Consider the following 20,882-nt stretch of genomic DNA (forward strand, 5'->3'; position numbering starts at 1 on the left):
TTGCCCACAGGTGTGGTGAAAGTTTGGTTTCACTTTGGCCAATTTCCAGACCTTGAAAAAGCCTCAGGCAAATGATGTTGTCAGGATAGCCTAGGTAGTTACTGTACTAGAGGAGGAAAACCTGGCCCACTGTAGTTATTTAATTTATTTTTATTTTATTATAATTTGCAATGGGCATACGAGAACGTGTTTATTGATTGTACTACTTTTTACCAGACTATTTTATATTTGACACAATAAGGTGAGCATTAAACAGTAAAGAATACCTTTCAATTGATAAGAAATCTAAATACCATAAAAATAGACAAAGGAGTTTGCCTGACCACTATTGCAAAATAATATAATTTGGAAAAATAATGTGTGAAAGTGAATTGGTTATATTTGTAGGAATGCACTCATACTTATATTTTTAAAAGGTGTAATCACTTTATTTTTGCAGAAACAATGCCGAGTTTGTTAGCAGCACCCATCTAGCACTGTTACATCTGCTTAAAATGTCTTATTAACCATATGCTTATAAACAGTTAAAAACAGAGCTGAGCTGAAAATGAGCTTGCAGGTCTTCAACTATAATTTGGAGACAAATATGTTGAGTTGCACTTTCATATATTTATTTAACAATGCATTAGGCAATTTGATGTGCAGAGAGACAGTCTGTCTCTCAACATTCATCACACTCTCTTGTGCGATCGCTTATCTAATCCATGCATTCTGAATTCATATGTGCGCATTGGCAAGAACATCAAAATAGCACAATGTTACAACATAATATTATTATTATTATTATTATTATTATTCTTATTATTATTATTAATAATAATAATAATAATTATAATAATAATAATATTTTTTATTACTTTTAATTCATTCATTCATTCATTTGTTTATTCATTTATTTATTTTATTTATATTTTATTGTTTGCACTGACAGGCTGGTTTTACAGGGGCAATGTTATCAAATACACTTCAAAATCACATTCGGGTTGCATGGTTTACATTTGTTTATTTATTAACTTATTTATTTATTTATTTTATTTATATTTTATTGTTTGCACTGACAGGCTGGTTTTACAGGGGCAATCTTACCAAATACACATCGAAATCACATTCGGGTTGCAGTGTTTTACATTAATATTGCAGTCCTGTGACCCTTTATTATTATTTTTATACTTACTCTGTTTGTCACTCCTGAACCTTCATTTGTTTGTCTTTTAATAATCACACTTTTTTTTTTGTTTCCGAATACAAAAATCTTGACACTGTCTTTCCGTGTCCCATATTGCATTGCTACACCTCGTATTTAATTTGCTCACACGCTTGTCAATCACTCCTGTATGAGAATGACATTAATTTAAAGGTAAAGTATCAGATCTTACCTATGCCCAGGTGTGAGTGCTGTTCAAACAGTGTCCAGCTGTGGTCATCAATGCAGTGGTTCTTTAAAATGAACAACTGGCAGATGTCCTGGGCTGTGATGTCACTGGGCACTTCTATCGCTCGACTGCTGTTGTCCTCATTGTATACTTTTATAACCTACAAGTTAAACAAGCACAGTAGCAATTATAGTACATAGCGTAGCATAAATTGTATTTTCAATGTGCAGTTCCCATCTCTGTACCAATGTATGCCCTTTCATTATGAGCAGTATCATAGATACTAGATTTGTACATGCATGCATGTATAATGCATCAAACAGGTGGCCCATAAAGGCAATCCCCTGAAGCGAATGCATTTATGTTTTCTTGCCTTTTTAATTATTTGTAGAGAACAACCTCTTTCTATAGACCTTCAAGCCACAAAGTTTCAAGTGCCTGTAATAACCTAGCATCACACTGCCAACCAGCCAGTCAGAAAAGCAACTTTCAAGACTGCAGAATCTACGGAACGTATTCCATATTCCAATATACTGTAAAGTCTTTTATCTGAGCGTGCATTTAACAACTAAGTTTCTAACGTTCAATAGGTGACAGAGATAAAGATAAAACAAAGTGTAAAAACTGTATATAACAATATTTCTCAAGAAAAGACAAGGATTTATCAGCACAGAGAATATAAAACACACTCAAGAAAAAAACAGGATACATGCACACTGTTTCTGTGCTACTTACCCATGTGTTTGGAGCAGAGCAGACCTGTGCGTTAGCGTTAGCGCTCGCGCCGTAGCTGATATAGGGCTGGGCACACAGCATTGCTAAGGCGGCTTTCCGCGCGTAGCATAGACACATGCCTCAGATAAGCAGCACAGCTGGGCTACAGCACCGACAGCCTGCCCTCCCCCTGACTGCAGCCCTGCTCGAATGGGCTAATTAAACAGAGCACCCTCTTAGCGGAGCCTCTGACTTCACAGACGCGTGTCACCGGGGCTCCGTCCAATCACACGCCGCCTTCTCGCAAGCAGAAGAGCTAGGGGTGAGAAGGCTGCTCCCCAGACCATGAGAAAAGGGGGGGGAAGTCACAAGGCCAGCCGCACCTCCCTTCTCCCAAAGCTATCGACGGCTATAGCTCTCAACATAAAGCCCTGCATGACTCCCCAGGCAATTACTGAGGTTCAAGTCAAACAGAGTGCTAGCTTGGGCAGCTCTCTAGGGCCGAGGATGATGGGCTGGGGGATGGGGGGGATGGGGGGTAAGGGGGGGGGGTAAAGGGGGAGGGAAGGAGAAACAGTAAAGATCAAGTGGCTCCCACACGCTTTGTGCTCTGATCTGGGGCTAAGGCGGATCAACTGGGCAGGATGAGCCAGCCCACTTTTTTTTCCTTCTTCTTCTCTTTTTTTCTTGAAGTGAAAGGAGGTCACAGCTTTCCAGCAGGGCCGGGGTTTACACCCTTCAGGAGCGCGCAGCGAATGGGAACCCCTGGTTATGACATCATCCCTAAATGAGGTAAATGATCTGCTATTTAATCAGCTGCTGTGGAGATTTACAAGACAAAAAAAAGCCTTAAGGATCTCCCATTGGTGGCAGCTAACAAAAGGGTCTGGTTCACTGATGCCCTTTTCACAAGACGTTTCCCCGTGTGAACTCTCAATAACTGCCGCAAAGACAAGGGCAACAGTGCTATCCTGAATTTAGCCCCAACGGTCACAAGTCCAAACGCACAAAAATGGGTGTTCTCTTTTAGGAAAATAGATTAGCTAAAGCGAGATGCAGGAAGCACATCTGTGCAATATTTTCTATCTGAGTGAGAACTGCTTGCTTCCTGAGAACCTGCCCAACCGAATCTAAAAGGGAAATGATTCACAGTAATAAGGAAGACAGCAGTGTTTTCCCTCATGGTCTGCTTATAGCACTTCTCTCCAGCCAACTCGGATCTACATTCTTCTACATTCAATAAAATAAAATAAAAAATTATACATGGACTAAAATGACCGGGACATATACAGCTCTCCATTAATATTGCCTTTTGAAAATCTTCGCTTGTTCATATTTATTCTTATTATTTATTCTTATGCTTCCTGCACAAAGTGTGCATTATTGAGCTGATATCCTCCTATCGTCCTTCATGTGCCTATGTTCAGTTTGTTATTATTGATGTATTTTGTGCTTTTATCTTCTAGCCTACCTCCCCTTCCCTTGAGTGGCTTTTGTCGCTTGCCAGGCCGCCATTGTAAATAAGAATTTGTTCTTAATGACTTGCCTGGTGAAATAAAGGTGAAATTAAAAAAATAAATAAATAAAAATCGTTTGCATTTGTTGAATGATAAATTAACATATAAATTGCAAAGATATTATAAACACTAGCTGCATAGCAAGCGTTCATTTGTTTAGCTTGTGTGTATACACAAGCAAGAGACAATCAAATCGAAAATGTGTTTTTCATTTTCATTGTTTCACTGTTTCATTGTTTTCTTGTGTTTCTTTAAAAATGATAAAAGAATCGCCATCTTTGAGCCATTAAGTGGAGGTTTATTGGTCCAGCAGCTAATAGAGTATCCCCATCAACTGAAATAACCTCTCTGTTCCTTTGAATATTTCCATTTCAGAGCATCATCTGCTGCACTGAGCACATGCATAATTCTGGATTAATTTCTGTGTGCACCCCTCTCCTAATGAGCTCAGACAAATATTTGATGAGGTCCTTAAAAATACATTCAACATTGGACCATGCACAAAAGCCTTGTCCTTGATTAATGTCCTTTGCTGAACTGCACATAAGACTTGGTGGTAGATTTCCTACCTTTCAAGGAATCTCTTTGGGCAAATAAATAGTCCCCGCAAAGTACAATGTTATAAAATAATGTATTTTTATAATATAAACCTGTTTTATATTGTGTGCATTTTTGTGAAATATTTGTGTCTATTTGACAGACACATGAATAATGGTTTATTTTAGTATTGTAATAAATATTGTAGCATTTTCTGTGTTGCAACATTTACATGGTCTGCAGTTTTTTACATGGTTACACACCCCTGTAAACAGCATATCTTACTTATACATACATACATACATACATACATACATACACTGAAATAAACCACAAACAGACTGACTGATGACAACTGACCATAATCACACATGTCAAACACAAATACTGTACCAATTAAATACTGTACCAATTAAATAGCAACCCTGAAAAAGTCTAACCCACTGCTACTACAACCAAAGGGTTTTTTTAAATCTCTTTTTTTTTTAAACTGAATATTAAAAAACGCATTCCTTGGGTCTTAATAAAAGCTGTGACGACCAAAACATCACTAATTTTGTGAATTCAAAGCATAAAGAGTAAAGAAGTTATGTGCTGATTTATCGTTCATTACTCCATTCCCAAAGGTGTCACAGCAGAGGACTACAGAAACTATTTACTTACACAACACGAAACATGCAATCAGACCACAGTGAAGCATTAGGACCTGATAAAAGTAGCGCACACCGTGTGACAAACGGGAAAGATAAGGTCATTGCGATAACTGCCATGACAAACTAGGAAGAGAAATGTTAGTTATGCTTTGCTGCCAATTGAACAGAAAGTTCAAACTAGGAAAATAAAATGGACAGCAACCGACATGTTGAAAAAACATATAGCTCCCACCATATATGGAGTTTCAGGCATACGCTGTTCTTTACGTCCCTTTATCTCAAGGCCAGCGCTGTGGCGATAAGTTTACTGGCTGCCCGGGTTCCCTTTTGCCTTGAACCCACACCTTGAGTTTTCACAGCTGTAGTTCGGTCTGTGTTTGCGTGTTACTGAGATGACCCCGGCTTCCCACACGTAAACAGCACGGATTCACAGCTGTCTGCGCAACAGCCATGTGTTCGGACAGGCACCGATTCATTTAGAGAGGCAGCCATCTTGTGAGGCTCTTTTTCCCGCGGCGCGCAGGACTGCCTGTCGCCACGGGCTACGCGCGGCAAATTGTGGTCACTCACTCACTCACTCGTGGACGACCTGAGAGGGACGTTTGGTGGGACGCACAGCAGATATTTCTGTCTTAAGTTGTGGAAAAATAGAATAATAGAAAGTGATGCGGTGGTCCAGTACAACGGGGAGATTCTGTCCTTATTAACAGATTTAAGCATGTACTCCCTCCTTTCTACTTGCGTCATTTGAATAATAAATATTGTACCAGAACCTACAAAATTCCTTTAAAGGAGTAAAAATGAGTACATGTGGCAGTTAGGCTAAAAGGTTGTTAGAAAAAGTGCAAGGAGGGCAAAGATGAACTTGTTTTAACATTTAAAACTTTAACAGCTTTAGGGATTCATGAGCATTTAGCCCCGGTTGGTTTTAACAGGAGTACCATACATAGGTAGCCAGAAGCTAACAGGTTCAATTCTGGCCATAGCAGAGGAGCTGGGCTGCCTAGTGCAGTTAAGTTGATACTTTAAAAAAAAGAAACATAGCTAATAATTCTTTAAGAATTGAATGTGTTCCAGATGTCCTAAAACCTTAATCATCATTCTTATTTTTTATAAAGTGCTTTATAACCTCAATGTAACTGATTTAGAGGATCACAGACACTTTGAGGCATTTTATTGTTTGATGACAACTTTAAATACTTTCATCTTTGAAAATGGCTTAGTCAATAGTTGTCCTACTTTGGCCTTCAAACTGTCAGTGTGTGAATGAACCTACAGTATCAGTTGGTGTATGGTTCAGATAACAATAATCTGGTATTAGTGTCCTGTTGTGAGATCCGGTTGTACTGTATCCCTTAGAAGATGTTAAGGAATGAAAAAGAGTTCAAATCTGCTGACATAACGATGCTTGAGGAGTGACTGTGTAGCTGCTTTACTGTTAAACAGCTATGGGGCAAGAATGAAGATGTCCACTGAGTTAGAAATTGACTATCCATTGTGCCTGAGAAGTATCACCCAACTGGTTTCTTCAAGCAGGCCTTTCATGCATGCATACAGTACATGTAACCTCTAGGTTATGCTCCATACTATACATATTATGGAAGCCTTACACAATCTCATAGAGAGAACTCAGGCTAAGTCACGTTAAGTGCCACTGTGAAGAGACATGCCATTATTTCTGTCATGCGTGGTTAGTGAAATCTTTAACAAATAGGTTAAAATCTCATCTCCCCTCCAATTAAAATATTTACAATAACACAAGAAGAACTGGGGAACCTGAAATAAACATTGCAAATCCTCATGAATAGGTCCTCCTACAATGCGCACAGCAACTGGCTAGTTTTCCTCTTCTCTAAAACCACAGTATCAACTATTTTATTAGGTCTACGTCTAGTAAGCATACTTTCATATTCACAAAAGCTTCCAGATTTAAACATATTTTCCAGCCCGTGCATCACACTATGAAGTACAAATAATCATATTGGAGACTTGATTTCAGATACCCTGGGCAGCACAGTACAACACCTGTCTACGTAGCTTACATAGCTTACTCAGGTACCGAACTCTGCAAATCTTCTGTTGAAACTGCAGTCATATGAATGTTAAAATGAGATACAGCACAGTCAATATTTTGCGATTTCACCAGATAACACACTGTCCTCTATTGCCTGTTTTCTTAGGCAGTAGTTGGTTTCCATTTCCAGGGCTTGATGGCATGTTCAGGTAAGCATCTGGCTTCTATTAGCCAAGGACATCGCATTCATACTTTGGTACCATGCCACATACTCAGAAAAGCTAAAGTGATAGATTATGCAATAGGCACTTAAAAATCAGTTTGGAATTTAAAAAGCAGTCTTTCAGCCAGACAGAGTGTCTTCCTCACACATTTAACAGGATAATCAGACTATGGGTGTCCATTGCTGGTTTTCTCCTCAGAATGTCTTCACAAAACAAATCAACAAAAACAGACTGAATCTTTTCAAAAACTGTAAAGACATTTTAACCCAAACTGTTGCTGAGCCATTTTAAGATTAAAAACGGCAAGCCATGTTTTTTTCCTGTTTTGCAGGTGCTCTTGCATATACATTTCTGGAAAAACTGTGAACACAGAAGACACAGAAGGATATTCCTTACCCGCGTCTGAAGAACGAGGGGAGTAATCGCCGGCAAGGTGACTCTTCTTGCCTGGAAGTTCATGCTGTTCGCTTCAGAGTGTGAGCCAAGCCTGAAGAGCATTCAAAGAAGCACAGCGGGTCATTAATGCCGATAATAACGGGAGGTTCTCTCCTTCTAACTGCGGTAACGATGTGAGTGAAGTCGAAAGAATTCGCTTTATGAAAAGCACTGAGATACACGACATGTCAAATGCACCTATGAAATGCTGCATGAAGGAAGTGTGAGACCAAGACACGGCAAGGTCTTCGCCACTGATAACAAACTCCGCCTTTGTCCTTGGAATATGAAAATGTGTGGGGTTTTTTTCATACAGTGTCGTATCAGTTTCTAATAAAAGCCCTAGACAAAAATACACGTTCTAAAAAGTACAGTTAGAATCAGGAACCTTGAGGCAGTGGATCTTTATTCACAAGACACAAGCATGTATGCAAAATCATTATGCAAGAACATGAATTACAGCATGCTCAATATGCTATAAAAACATAAAATAGATTTTCTAAAAGCCAATAATATCAATATGTAATACATTCTGGTGTATTTTTGACACCTAGGCTGTGTTTTGAAAAATGCATCTTTACCCCTTGTGACCCAGAAGGGCCTAATTAGCTGCCCTGGCAAGAATGTTGAAATTGTTTACTAAACTAAACTAAGAGAAAGGTGTTCTGTCCTTGCTTGTCAACATGAGTGAAGGATAAAAAATATATCCTTTAGGTAACACAGGACTCACAAATTTTCACACTGAAAGGACGATGGGAAAACAATATGGAAGGAATAAGGGGCAGATCATTCTGTAAATGTGTGACTTTTTGAAACAAGTTGGCTTCTTTTCTTTTGAACAATTCATATTTTATCTTCTTAAAGTCTTCACCTGAGGGAATCCCTTAAGAACATATTTTCAGTTAACACACAAAGATCGCTATCACACGCTCGACCATGAAACAGGCCAGTACACCCCCACCCCCTTCCAGTATTCCATCTGTCTAATCATGGCAGCAGTATTTTTACCATTGAGCCACACAACCAGACAATGGGGCACATCCCATGCCATTCTTAGGCCAGAACTGCAAGAGCATAGAGGATGTAAAAACTGAAGTGCGTTCACACGTTCGTTTTAAGGCCAAATCCTAAATATAATGTACATTGGACAACAGTACTGAACCTCGTCTCACACTGAAGTGCATGGCAACATTGTATTCCCAGACCAAATTCTTCTCAGGTGTTATCAGAGGCGTTTCTGGGGACGAATCCCCAGACTTTATTTTTCCGCGAGCCGCTTCTCTAGTGAGAGCAGACAGGCGGACTGGCGCGGTTATCGTAGCGCCGCAGAACTGCGCTTTAATTAAGGAAGCCGGGTTGATAACGGAGTCTCCGCCACGGCCATAACAAAGCGGGCCCCAGACGAGCCGGCCTTGACCGCAGGCTGAATCCAAACGGGGCGGCTCCTGCGGGCCGGCTCGGCCTGGGATTCTGGGAACCCCCGGCGTCCCAGGATCGCACGGGCAGAGGCGCAGCTATCCCCCTGCGGTAATGGCATGAAAGTGTTTCCTCAAAACTGATAGCAAAACATTAACTGCAGGGCCTGCAGGGGAGACGGGTTTGTGCGCGATCGATTCGTGGCTGCATTTCTTTGCATTATCTATGAGAGGGAACATCGTTTCCAGAAAAAAATAAAGGCTCCAGACTCATTATTTGTGCTAAATGCCAACATTTTCATCGTCGTTTGCCAATGTAAGTTCTTTCCTGGAGTGGAAACTTAAAGTAAAATAAGCGGTACGCAAATACACTGGCTTTGTCAACCCTGGTCTTCGATGGCCACAGGTATGGTGACCTTTGTTTTTACTCAACACTTAATGGACCAATTAAAGTAACTGATACACTTAATTCACCTCACCTGGGCCTAAATCAGTTGTTCATATTATGGCAGAAAACGAATATAAAATATACGTATATTTAGGTTTTAAGCACTATTATGACAATATTATCAGCTATTGTCAGGAGGCAGTATGTTGCATTTGTTCAAGAACTCTTGATTATGTAACTGTAAAATGTAAAACATTAAAAATGGAATGGATAGGATCCTTATATACTGCAGTTCAGTGAAGGCAATGTACTGCCTCTCCTGGGCCAAGAAATTAAAAGATGCCCTTGGGCATGTCAACCAATGAGTGCCAGTTACTTCCCAACTGTTAACAACCCTGTATACCACCAAAGTGATTGAAAATATTTTCCTGTTGTTCTTCACAAAGGCAATACCTCTTCATGGGGTTGGCCTAATTTATTAGTGATAAATACATTTCTTTCTGGGCTGGAAATTGTTTCTGTTGGTAAGGACCTACGTTACATTACATTACATTACATTACATTACAATGCATACAGTACAATGCATAAGTATTCGGATAGTGACACAGTCTTTATTGTTCTGGCTCTGTACTCCAGTCCGTTAGTTTGGAAATGAAACAATGAATCTGAGGCTAAAGTGCAGACGGCCTGCTTTAATGTGGGGTATTCACATCCATATCGGGTGATCCACGTCGAAATTACAGCCCTGTTTATGCACAGAGCCTCCCATTTTAGGGGAGCAAAAGTAATTTGTCAGATTAATCCTGTGCGGTGGCCACTCTGATTCTGTAACTCCCTCGGGTACTGACACTATTCTATTTTGCATTAAACACCATCAAATCTTCACTTAACCTGACTTAGAGTATTTATGCCCCTCAAGCAGTGCTGATGAAAGACAGTTACGATGAGTAATTCCAAATGGAATTATTTTTATTTAACCATCATTTAACTAGGCAATTCACTTAAAAACCTATTCTTATTTATGAGGGCAGCCTGTGAAAGAAATGGTAGGGGGTGGGGGATGGGGTGATGGACCGATATAGAAGCAGAACAAAACAGTATCTAACAACACAAAAGTGGTAAAGCTGGTAAAGGCAACAGATCAGGCAGCACAGCAGAAAAGTATAATTGTGAAAAAGATAACGGTCATTTTTTAAAATTGTTAAAAAGCAAGTACATTTTTACTCGCTTTGTTCAAATCTTTGTTAAAGTATAGTAAGTTCAGTGTCTATCTAAACAGATAAATTATGCCTACAAGACTAATTTCCAAACTTACAACTTCCCTGTGCAAAAAACAGCTTGGAAATATAGTGAACGTAAGACAGAGAGGTAGTATCACAGCACACAATTTGCCTGCAAAATTTAGACTTGCCTTGAGAAAGAGTATTGAAAGGAGTGGTCAGAAACCATTGTGTGACTGAACACTGTTAGAGCTGAAAAGGAACAGCGGGAGTACAAGTGGAAGGCCACTGAGGTTAAATCTCAAACGTACACCAATGTTCTAATGTTCTGTTCCACCAGCCAATCAGGTAATGAGCTATTTCTTTTTTGTGTCCTACTACTCATTTATATGCAATAATATATACAAATCTGGAATAGAAAATGATATATAGTATAAGCTATTTTAATGTCATTTTGAGACCAACCTCAACAGCTCTCTTAATCCACAGTTTGATAACTGGTCTGAAAGGCACTAATCTCATTCAGTTTAATTTACTCCTGAATCAGTAAATATATTACAACCATTGTCTGTCTCAATTTAGCCTGAGAACTGAAAATCAGTGGTTTTTTGTAAGTAAACTGGAAAAGACTTGGCTTTTTAAAATTGTGATTTTATTTTTGGTTTGTTTTCCATAGTGAGTATTCCTCGTCCAATACAGAAATAGAAAAAGACAAAAAATAAGGACACAGAGCCACAAGTGAGATAACATTTTGACTAATAATATCCATATTCGTTACCTTGAAACTTTTGTGCTGCGCAGTGTGTTTTTGCCAAATCAGTAGGAGTCTAGGAGAATGTCCTTGGACAACCTCATGCAAAAAAAAAAATGGATAATAAAGTATCCATTTTTAAACCAGGGAGGTAGACTGGGTGGTTTCTTATAACTGTATGTACAGCTTCACATTATTGTAAATATTAATATGTGTAATCTCCATAACTTTTAAGTGACTTTCATATTATTGAAGCAGAATGTGTTTATCAGGGCATGCCAGGAAGGAAATATTTATCAAGACGACGTTGGATTTTGGACACACAAGAAATCAGAGTAAAAGTGAGCCTAATGTATCTAAATGTAAATGCACCTGCTTCAGTTTTACATGCTTTAACGAGGGGCTGTGTGCATTAGCATTTTCTTTATTAACACGTTCAGCACATTGTCAGAAGCTCATGAGTCAGAGCGTCTCCATGCAGGAGGAGCTGGTCGTGATTCTGAGGCTTTGTGATGCTAATCCACCATGACACTGCAAATGCTTCATTGTGGGGAGGGGGGGGGGGGCAGAACAAAATGCTTTCTCAAGGCTGAAGCAGTCCTGAAAGCTCCCCCGTAAAACCAAGCCAGCTATGTTTACAGACTTGGATCCCACAACATTTCGTAGTCAGCATCCTATTTGCCCTCTGTAAATTAGCACAGCTGAAACGATACCGGAGAACGAGGCAACAACTGGTCAAACACCCCCTCGAAATGAGTGGTCATGGCAACCAGCTTAGATTTCCTCGTACCATTCAAAAGGATTTTATACTTAAATTTTTACAATACTTCAAAACAGTGTTCCCCTTCGTGCATTTAATTCATCCAAACACAACCCTTGTTGCACATATTTGTCTGTATTGTTTAGATAGCAGCTCCATGGTTCTTAGCAGATGTCTTAGAAGTGTCTGATCAGCTGATGTCAAAGCAGAGTCATTACAACTTTTTCTGCACACTTTCTCTTGAATATTACAACCACTCTAGCCTTTGCTATGGGGATTGATGGTGGAGAAATATGTTTTAATAATTAATTTCATTATTATAGAACAGTACTGTCTGTTAAGACAACATTTGTAGAACTGTCTTGATGACTTCCTTGAAACTAGCAAAGTTAAAGTAAAAAAATTTAATTGAGATTTTGTGTGTTTGTGTATGCGCATGCAAAATAAAAAGATAAGCAAATGCATTATTATTATTATTATTATTGTTGTTGTTGTTGTTGTTGTTGTTGTTGTTGTTAGTTTGAGTTTGAGATCATTTCTAAAGCAGAATTCAGTTAGAAAATTAAACATTCCTAAAATGAAGTCAGATATTTTAACAAAGTTGAACCAACAGCTCACTCACAGCCAGTCCCAATAGCAGCCTGTGGTGAGGCGTGCTGCCATCCGCTCAATAGGGGGGCAGGGAAGTGATGTCATAGCTTTTTCAAGTGCTGCTGAAATGGAGCTTGACCCCTGACTCAGTGATTGGGACAAACCAACAGCTGGCCAGAGCTGACACGTTCATTTTCTGGGTGGAGATCTGGTGACTCACATTGTTTTTATACTCATCAAACGGTTCAGTGACACCTCGTGCCCTGTGGATGGGGGCGTTGTCATCCTGGAAGAGACCACTCCCACCGGGATAGAAATGTTTCATCATAGGATAAAGCTGATCACTCAGAATCACTTTGTATTGGTTTGCAGTGACCCTTCTCTCTAAGTGGAGCCATACCATGCCAGGAAGATGCCCCCCACAGCTCAACAGAACCACCGGACCACCTCACTGTAGGGGTCAAGCATTCAGGCCTGTACCATTCTCTTGGTGTACGTCACAAATGCTTCCACGTACATGTCGAGAATATGGTGAAGGGTGACTCATCTGACCATATCACTTTTCTACACATCTCTGTAGACCAGTGCCTATGGTTTTTTCACCAGTGAACTCTCAAATGTCTTTGTAATGAGGGGTTTATGCACTGCAACCCTACTATAATATCCCTCTCTATGTAGTTGCTGACAGACTGTTCTTGTTGACACAGTCTGATCATGCCCTGCATTGACATTCTCAGTCACCTGAGGAAGAATTGCTCTTCTGTTTTTCCTAACATATTGCACTAATGCCCGAGCATCACGATCATCGAATGTACGCTTTCAACCACAATTTCTGACCCCACAATTGCTGATATCTTTCCTATAGATTTAAATGCAGATGTCACTTTAGTCACTGTTCCTATTGAAACACCTTTGTGAATGAAGCTCCTGCCATCAGTTCTTCAATGATGAAGCCTTTTTAAAAGTTACTTAGATCTTTTTCTCCTGCCATCTTGATACAAAATCAAGGTCAATATTTTTGTACATGCCACAGAGCATGATAGGTGATCACAATATTATAATTATGCCTGTGTTCATAGTTATTACTGTATATTAAGAAGCGCGATTGTTGTTATTATTATTGCTACTATAATTTAAGCGGAATTGTGATAGGAGACCATGTGGGTTCAGCAGTGAGGAAGATAGCTATTACAGCAGGGCAAAGAGTCCAGACCTAGGACAGAACCAAGCTCCAGAGACCCATGGACACCTGCTCCAACCAGGCCATCAGTACCGATACGGAACCTGGGCTAGTCAGAACCCCAAGCATTCAGCTGTACACCTCTGCTGATTGGTCTCACTCCACCAGTTATTATTATTGTTATTATTATTATTATTATTATTATTACTATTATTATTAGAATTCCCAGACAGTAAATTATTGTAATACTACTAATGATAATAATGTAATTAGTAGTAGTACTGGAAGCAGCAGCAGGTGTAAAAAATATAAATATTACTGTCAATATGAAAAAAAGGTTCCTAACCGACATGTAATGGGACATCTGAAGTGAAACATGCGCCATACCTTTTCTCTCTGCGCAGAGCTGTCCTTTTGCTCAGAGCGCGTGCCGCCAGCGAGCTTGAGCTCGGGCGTGCGGAGTTCGACGAGTCTGTCGCATCGCCGTTCCCCCGCTGACTGACGGCCGCCATTTCCGCCGGTCTCCCCGGCGGCGCGTACGTCTTCTTCCAGGCCTTCCCTCGCAGCGCGCGCGCGGAGCTCGGCTACATCTCAGGCACCGCCGTAACCTTCCGCCCAAACCAAACACGCGAGCCTCCCTGTCACCACGGGCTCGTCTGTTACCCACGAGGGCCCTCGCGGCCACAAAACACGATCCGCCGCAGTAAAGCTATTTCTGAAGCGAAGATTCGGAAAGAATCCCGACTTCGCGCGCGGCACCCTGTTCGGCTCCCAGAACCCGCATTCCTAGAGCGGTTTTCGCGTTCTACATTCCTCTCCTGGAATTATTGCTTTTTTTTTTTGTTTTTTGATCCAGGCGTACCCAATACAAAGCTCTTTCGCACAAAAGCGTCTTTGTTGTTATGCCACTTAGTTCTGTAATGAGGGCTGGAGACCAACAAGGCTGTTTACCAACTGCTTCTGTGCCGCAGACTTTGCACTGAGCTCCTGGTCACTCAAATGCACCGCTGTGCTCAGGGCATAGAGGGAGGTACAGGACACCTCCATGAGTGCAGTTCTTTTAGGGGGCATCGCCTCCAATGAGATGAAATTGTGAGATTTCGGAGGTTGTCGGGGGTTAGGAGCAGTTGGGACAACCAACTGTCAACGATAGGGAAGTGGGGGGGGTGTTACAAACAACCTAGGGGTAGCGGGCAGACAACTCAATTTATTCAGAAATGATTAACGTACTATCTAAGATGCTGCACAAAAGTCCACTCAGTCAATCTGTTTGAGGGAGGGAGGAGTTTCCCATAAACCCTGTTGACCCCATTTGGATCTTCCAGGGACTCTAAACTGTTCACATCTGTTCTAGGCTGACATGCATACGTGTATATGTATATGTAACACATACAGGCCAGAATTAAAAGAAGACATTTTTCAACAGGGCAGTTGTACTTATTTTTAACAAAGTTTGGAATCCTCAATAGTAATTGTAAGCCAATCCTGTTGCAGAGATGTCCTCCATCCAATGGATAGAATGCAGCAGTCTCCACACATCAGGAAGATTTCAGGTTCCTGACTGACCTATTAAAGTCACAGTTAAAGGGGAACTTTATACATATTCAGGACGCCAAGCAACAGAACTGCTGTGACCGTATTTTTCGGCAGGGTCAAGGAGGTGGGGGGTATGGAGCCTATCCCATTGTGCATTGGGTGAGAGGCAGGAATACACCCTGGAAATGCCACCAATCCATCGCAGGGCAGACCCACCATTCACTCTCCATTCACTCACACACTCATACATATGGGCAATTTAGAGTCTCCAATTAGCCTACCTGCATGTCTTTGGACTGTGGGAGGAAACCGGGGTACCCGGAGGAAACCCACTCAGAAATGGGATATGTTCAGCCCCACATTGGGCACCAACATTTATTTAAAAAATATAACATGAAATCAAGATTAACTGGTACAACAATTTCAATGCAAATTAACACATTTAAAATGATTAAATATATTCACTCTCAGTAAATTCAACGTTATTGAATTCAAACCAAAACAACTAAACTCACTCATGAATTCTAAATATCAATTTTATAGTGAAAGCTTCAAAAAAGGTTTAAATCATGTCTCAATTTATTAATTTCACAATTAGAAAATTCAAATCTACACAATTCACTCAGAATATTCAAACAAAATATAAAATCTTTTTTTTCATTAATACAAGTATAAAAATGTCAGCAAACATAGTGAATATGGAACTTTGATCCAATGATATCAAATAATCATAAACACATTCAATTTATGTCAGTTATTTCCGAACAGGCCAACAATCCGAGAAGAAGAAGATGAAGAAGAAGAAGAAGAAGAAGAAGAAGAAGAATTTGGAAAGAAAACAAACTGCACTGAAACTGAGTTATATGTCAACAGGTGGCTGCTTGTGGCTCCTCACAGTAGATTTCCGCTTGTGGCCAGAGGGTATTGTTTCTGCTAATGTGATGGAGTTGGATCTGCCGTTTTCTCCAGGACTCAGCGGCTGCGAGCTAAAGCCTGCCCTGCTACAGTGGTGCTCTCTTGGCTGGTGTGCAGCCATCTTGGGGTGTACTACACGTGCAGTGTAGCCGCTGGGGTCAGAATGGATTCGGAAGTGCTTAGAACCCATGAGAGAGGGTGGGGTCTGGGCAGCAGAGGCGCGTCTGAGGATGCCGTGGGAATTTCTGGGAGTGTCATACATGGATTCTGGTCCCTGATTGGTGGAGAAAGCGCTGATTATGCATGACTTCATCTCCACGTAATGGGACTGGCTGTCGTCACGTGATGCGTTCGCTGCTCTCACAGGTCCGTCAAGCGACAACGACCTCAGCGCCCTGCTCTGCCTCGCCAGCCGCGACATTGTGTCCTCGTAGTCAGGAGGGGGCTTCATCCTTAGGGTGCTTCGACCCGTGGAGGGGGTCGCAGGTGACCGGAACGATTCCTGATTTTGATTGGACGCGAGACTGAGAGAAGAGGGTCGTGTTGGCGCCTGGCTGTCTGCGCGCGCAGTCTCCCCCTCCTCCCATAGTGGGGAAGGTAGAGCAGACGCACCGAGCCTGGCGTGATGATTCACATAGTCACAGGGTACTTCTTTCTCCGACAGGTCCCTCCATATCTGAACGTGAGTGGGAAGTAAAGGCAATACATACAGCATTATCAGATAGTTGAACATAATGTAGCTTTGCTGATGCAACGAAACAAAGAGGGGCCATCATCAAAACCAGAGCTAGTCTACTACAGGTCGCAGTGTCTGCGGGTATGTGCACCTCCCACGCACTACACCACCAGATTTCACTGATTATTTTACCTGCCTGTTTTAGGAAGCAAGCTCAATGCTGAAATCAGGTGGTGTAGTGCACTGCAGTCTGCAGCACCTGGAGTTGAGTAGGCCTGATCTAAATAATATTACAACCAGGGAACCTCGTTTGGAGCGTCAGAATCAATTACAGAACAGTGAGATAAAATAAATAAATAAATATACATATTAGATATGATATGGACTATAACAGCCACACTAACACATTCATTTTAACATTTTAATATTTAATATACAATAAATATTACATCAAACTGTTATATTTTACATGTACCTTGTCAATTTTTCTGCACACAATGAAGACCACTGTGAAAGTACCAATGCTGAAAAGACTGAGCAGAACAAGCAGAGCCAGTATAGACGCCTCGTATGCGGAGACCTCACTGGAAAGTGCATTTTCTGTTTGGCTTTGCACTGGAACCTGGAGTAACAGACAAAACAAATTTACTCAGGGAGGATGGTGCAACCACCACTGATCATTACAAAGCAATCGTCAACATTATTACAATGTTCTTCAATGACATGATCTTCAATGACAATGATCACAAAAAAAAAATAGCCCAAGAACCTCTAGCCAAATTATAAGCCTCAAACCCGATTGACCCTGATTGCTGAAATAACAAGCCAACAACACCCTACAGCAGAATGCAAAAGACTGCAGCATTTCCCACAGGACAGCTGCCAGTGTAAGTGCAGAATGAGGGGGTAGGGGGGATGGGTTTGGGTGGGTGAGCAACACTAGGGTAAACCACAGCTTCTAGTTTCTATAGTGTACTCAACTAGCTAATTAAAACAGACATAATGTGAGCTTTTCCATGTGTTAAATGTGACGTTAAGCTTGTCTCTTGCACTTCTGTAACAAACAGCACTGGAGTAATGTCTTCTTTCTTTCAGTATGGATTTGCATAAAGTATGTTTGTAAAATAAAGGAATAATTACATTTTGATGTTTGTAATGATCAGAACAAGCTAGCCATCTAACTTCAGTGTCATATTATTGGTTATTAGAGGTGTAAAATTCCATAAAGGTTCACTGTAAAAAAAAAAAAAAACAGTATGAATGAATTTGAACTCCAGCCCCAATACAGGCCGGTGCGATTTAAGGGGTTTATGCTCTAGCTGAGCATAACAGTACACTACAACAACTGAAAAATTGAGCCATTGTTGTCAATCATTGTTAACAGCTGGCAGAAGTGCTGCTACGCTACTGTTTGTAAACTTCCAGGTTGGCAGTGTACCCAGTCTAACTCGACGTCACAGAGTTAAAAATAGACCCATTACCTGGCCCGATCACGGCACACTTTTGGGCCCTGTTGGGTTCCGGTCCATATGCAGACGTCTACTATGACATACTACCTAGTAGTTTAAAATGCGAAACTTATGCTAATATCCTGTAGTGCTTATTCATCGCTAATATGACAGAGAAAGAGAGTGTAAAATATCTTGGCTCATAGGTCCCTTATAACACTCTGATTGATTTATAGTGTATAAAAAATAACAGTCAAACAGACAACTTCACTGTAACAATAAATTTTAATTAACATTTGAATATTACTGAATTAACCACACTGGAGGTGTCAGGTGCTTTCTATGTCATCAGCTGTCACATGACCAATACGTTTTATATTTTACACTCCAGTTATTCCCCTTTGTGTTCAGCCCATTAAACCAGTAAAACAGGAAAACAGATATGGATAGAAACTGTTCTTTACCAATGTCACCACAAAGCCTTGGAAATACAAGCTTGGAAAATGAGTCAAATGTACCATCAATCTCAGCATGTCTTCAAAGAAATTTAGACAAAATTCAGGACAGATGTACGACATTAGGTCTGAGGTCTTCCTGAAAATATGAATGTTGGGTGACGGATTCCTTCAGACAGATAAGAATGAATTTAAAATACACAACCGCACAGCAGAAATTATTTAGTAGCAGGTAGAAGTAGGAAAAAAAAACTGAGAGTTATTTTTAGAAAGTGACACATATAAGCACAAGTATAAGCATACCTGTATGTAGATGCAGATGAGAGAAGCAAATATGCCTTTCAGCATCCTGCCACCTTGGTGTCTGTAGGCTTGGTTGTGTGAAACATGCCTCTAATGTTTAATAGAGAAGTATCTTTATAATTGTACAGAAAGAGGATGTAAAATAGGAAAAACAATCAGTTAGTTCCACCTCGGCAGAAGACAAACCGACACATCTAACGAACCTGCTTTAATCAATTTATATCTGAGCACTGTGGAACAAAAACATATTTAACTAAACACTATTTTTATATTTTTTCAAAAGGGAGAAAAGAAATCATTTTCCATTTCAGAAAAAAAAAATCAATTTCTGGAGTTCACAGGTACCAAAATAACAATCACAATAACAATCAGAATAAAAATGAACCAACATTTTCAGTTTTGACCCAGATCAACCAAACATACCCAAGACTTTGTAACTGGCTCTTTTAACTGTAACTGGTTTTACTTTTTAGTTTTACTGAAAATAATTTGTTCTTTCTTACAAGTTATGTACTTGAACTAAAAATTGATCCTGGCCGCATGCTGGATAAAAATCCTGTTCTTATAAGAGCAGGACTGAGCCAATTAGACAAATTTAGTAGAAAATGAGAAATAATTCCTGTATATGTAATTAAAAACCAATAAAATACCAAAACCGATACCTGTCCTCTTATTTGGTTTGTCACAGATACAGAACATACACAGTCACTTGTGCTTTATGGGATACAATTCTGTGGGGATGCTTTGTGTTTTAAAAAAAGTATAAATGTTATTCTTTTGGGTACTACACTGTGTACATGATTTCTGTTCTTTCAAATATCATGCTGTAATACTTCAATGTCTGCCTGCAAAGGTGCAGTCACCCTAAGTAGTGTCCTTTTTCCATAGCTGATTTCTCTGAATTCCTGTCCATCTTTCACACCAACTATAAAAAGCATCATCTTGGGTGACGTCAATCTACGCAGATAACCAGAGTTTGAAAGAGGCCCAAACATTTCAGCCTGACCTGACAAGTGCCCGCGTTCTTTACAGGCCGAGCCCGACCAGACCTCGCATGTTGCAGAATTTTAAAAGCCGACCCGATTTGAACCCGACTTTAAGAAGTGTGTCAGTACAGTAGACACACACTGATTTGGGATATCATCGATATTCTGTTTGGAAAAGCTGCGATTGACTTCTAGGTCGGATGTGGTGGATGGTGCATGGCAGCAGGCTTGTGCACTATATCGTCATAAGGTTGATTGATGTTTCTTTTTTATGGATACTGTATTTAAGCAGGGTATTACCAAAATTTACAAGCCTGCTTATTATATATGTGACTTCGGGCTTGTTTTTTTTTCTGAAGTCACTTGAAAAAATATGAAGTTGCGTTTGTTTGGAAATGTAACAAGCGACCTGTTTGTTCACAATAATGGTTATTGTTGAAGGATATTAGCTATTCGCTATTAGTTATTTGACCTGTTTGGCATATAGTCAATATTATGTTTTCCTCATTATCTGGCTCATGGCAAACACAGACACCGCATTGTACTTTTTGCAATATTAAATTCTGTGGAAAAACCTCCTCCTCGACAATTTGACCAAATTGCACTAAACTTGATATAGAGCATCTACTGTGGAAGTGCTTTAGAAGTTATATAAATAAAGTTTCTATGTTAAAAACATGGTTGCAATAAGCCAATAAATTTTGATGTGCATGGGTCATTCTCATGCCTGTACAGTCAGGATTCAGTCTGGACCAAGGGGGTCGGGCACGTCACTGAATTAAGTATTTGT

General features: G+C 40.2%; 2 protein-coding genes across 3 annotated transcripts in view; both read right to left on the reverse strand.

Annotated features, from left to right (window-relative positions):
- Positions 1 to 14,865, reverse strand: part of LOC118213672 (growth factor receptor-bound protein 14-like) — a 33,415-nt gene extending 18,550 nt beyond the window's left edge. Inside the window, exons 1-3 of one of the 2 annotated variants that reach the window (XM_035392694.1) lie at positions 14,161 to 14,865; positions 7,429 to 7,519; positions 1,377 to 1,533 (exon numbers count right to left, since the gene is read on the reverse strand). In XM_035392694.1, coding sequence (XP_035248585.1) covers positions 1,377 to 1,533; positions 7,429 to 7,519; positions 14,161 to 14,285 — 373 coding nt within the window. In that variant the 5' untranslated portion in view covers positions 14,286 to 14,865. Of the gene's footprint in view, positions 1 to 1,376; positions 1,534 to 2,108; positions 2,611 to 7,428; positions 7,520 to 14,160 lie in introns of those variants that run through there. The other variant, XM_035392695.1, reaches the window with a different exon arrangement.
- A 1,271-nt stretch (positions 14,866 to 16,136) lies between these two features.
- Positions 16,137 to 20,457, reverse strand: LOC118213600. The gene is made up of 3 exons (XM_035392578.1): positions 19,107 to 20,457; positions 17,376 to 17,522; positions 16,137 to 16,900 (listed from the first exon to the last, which is right to left on the reverse strand). The coding sequence occupies exons 1-3, from the start codon at positions 19,149 to 19,151 to the stop codon at positions 16,169 to 16,171; spliced, it is 924 nt and encodes a 307-aa protein (XP_035248469.1). The 5' UTR covers positions 19,152 to 20,457; the 3' UTR covers positions 16,137 to 16,168.
- Between the last annotated feature and the right edge of the window lie 425 nt (positions 20,458 to 20,882).

This window comes from Anguilla anguilla, chromosome 15, assembly GCF_013347855.1.
Source record: "Anguilla anguilla isolate fAngAng1 chromosome 15, fAngAng1.pri, whole genome shotgun sequence".
Lineage (NCBI taxonomy): Eukaryota > Metazoa > Chordata > Actinopteri > Anguilliformes > Anguillidae > Anguilla > Anguilla anguilla.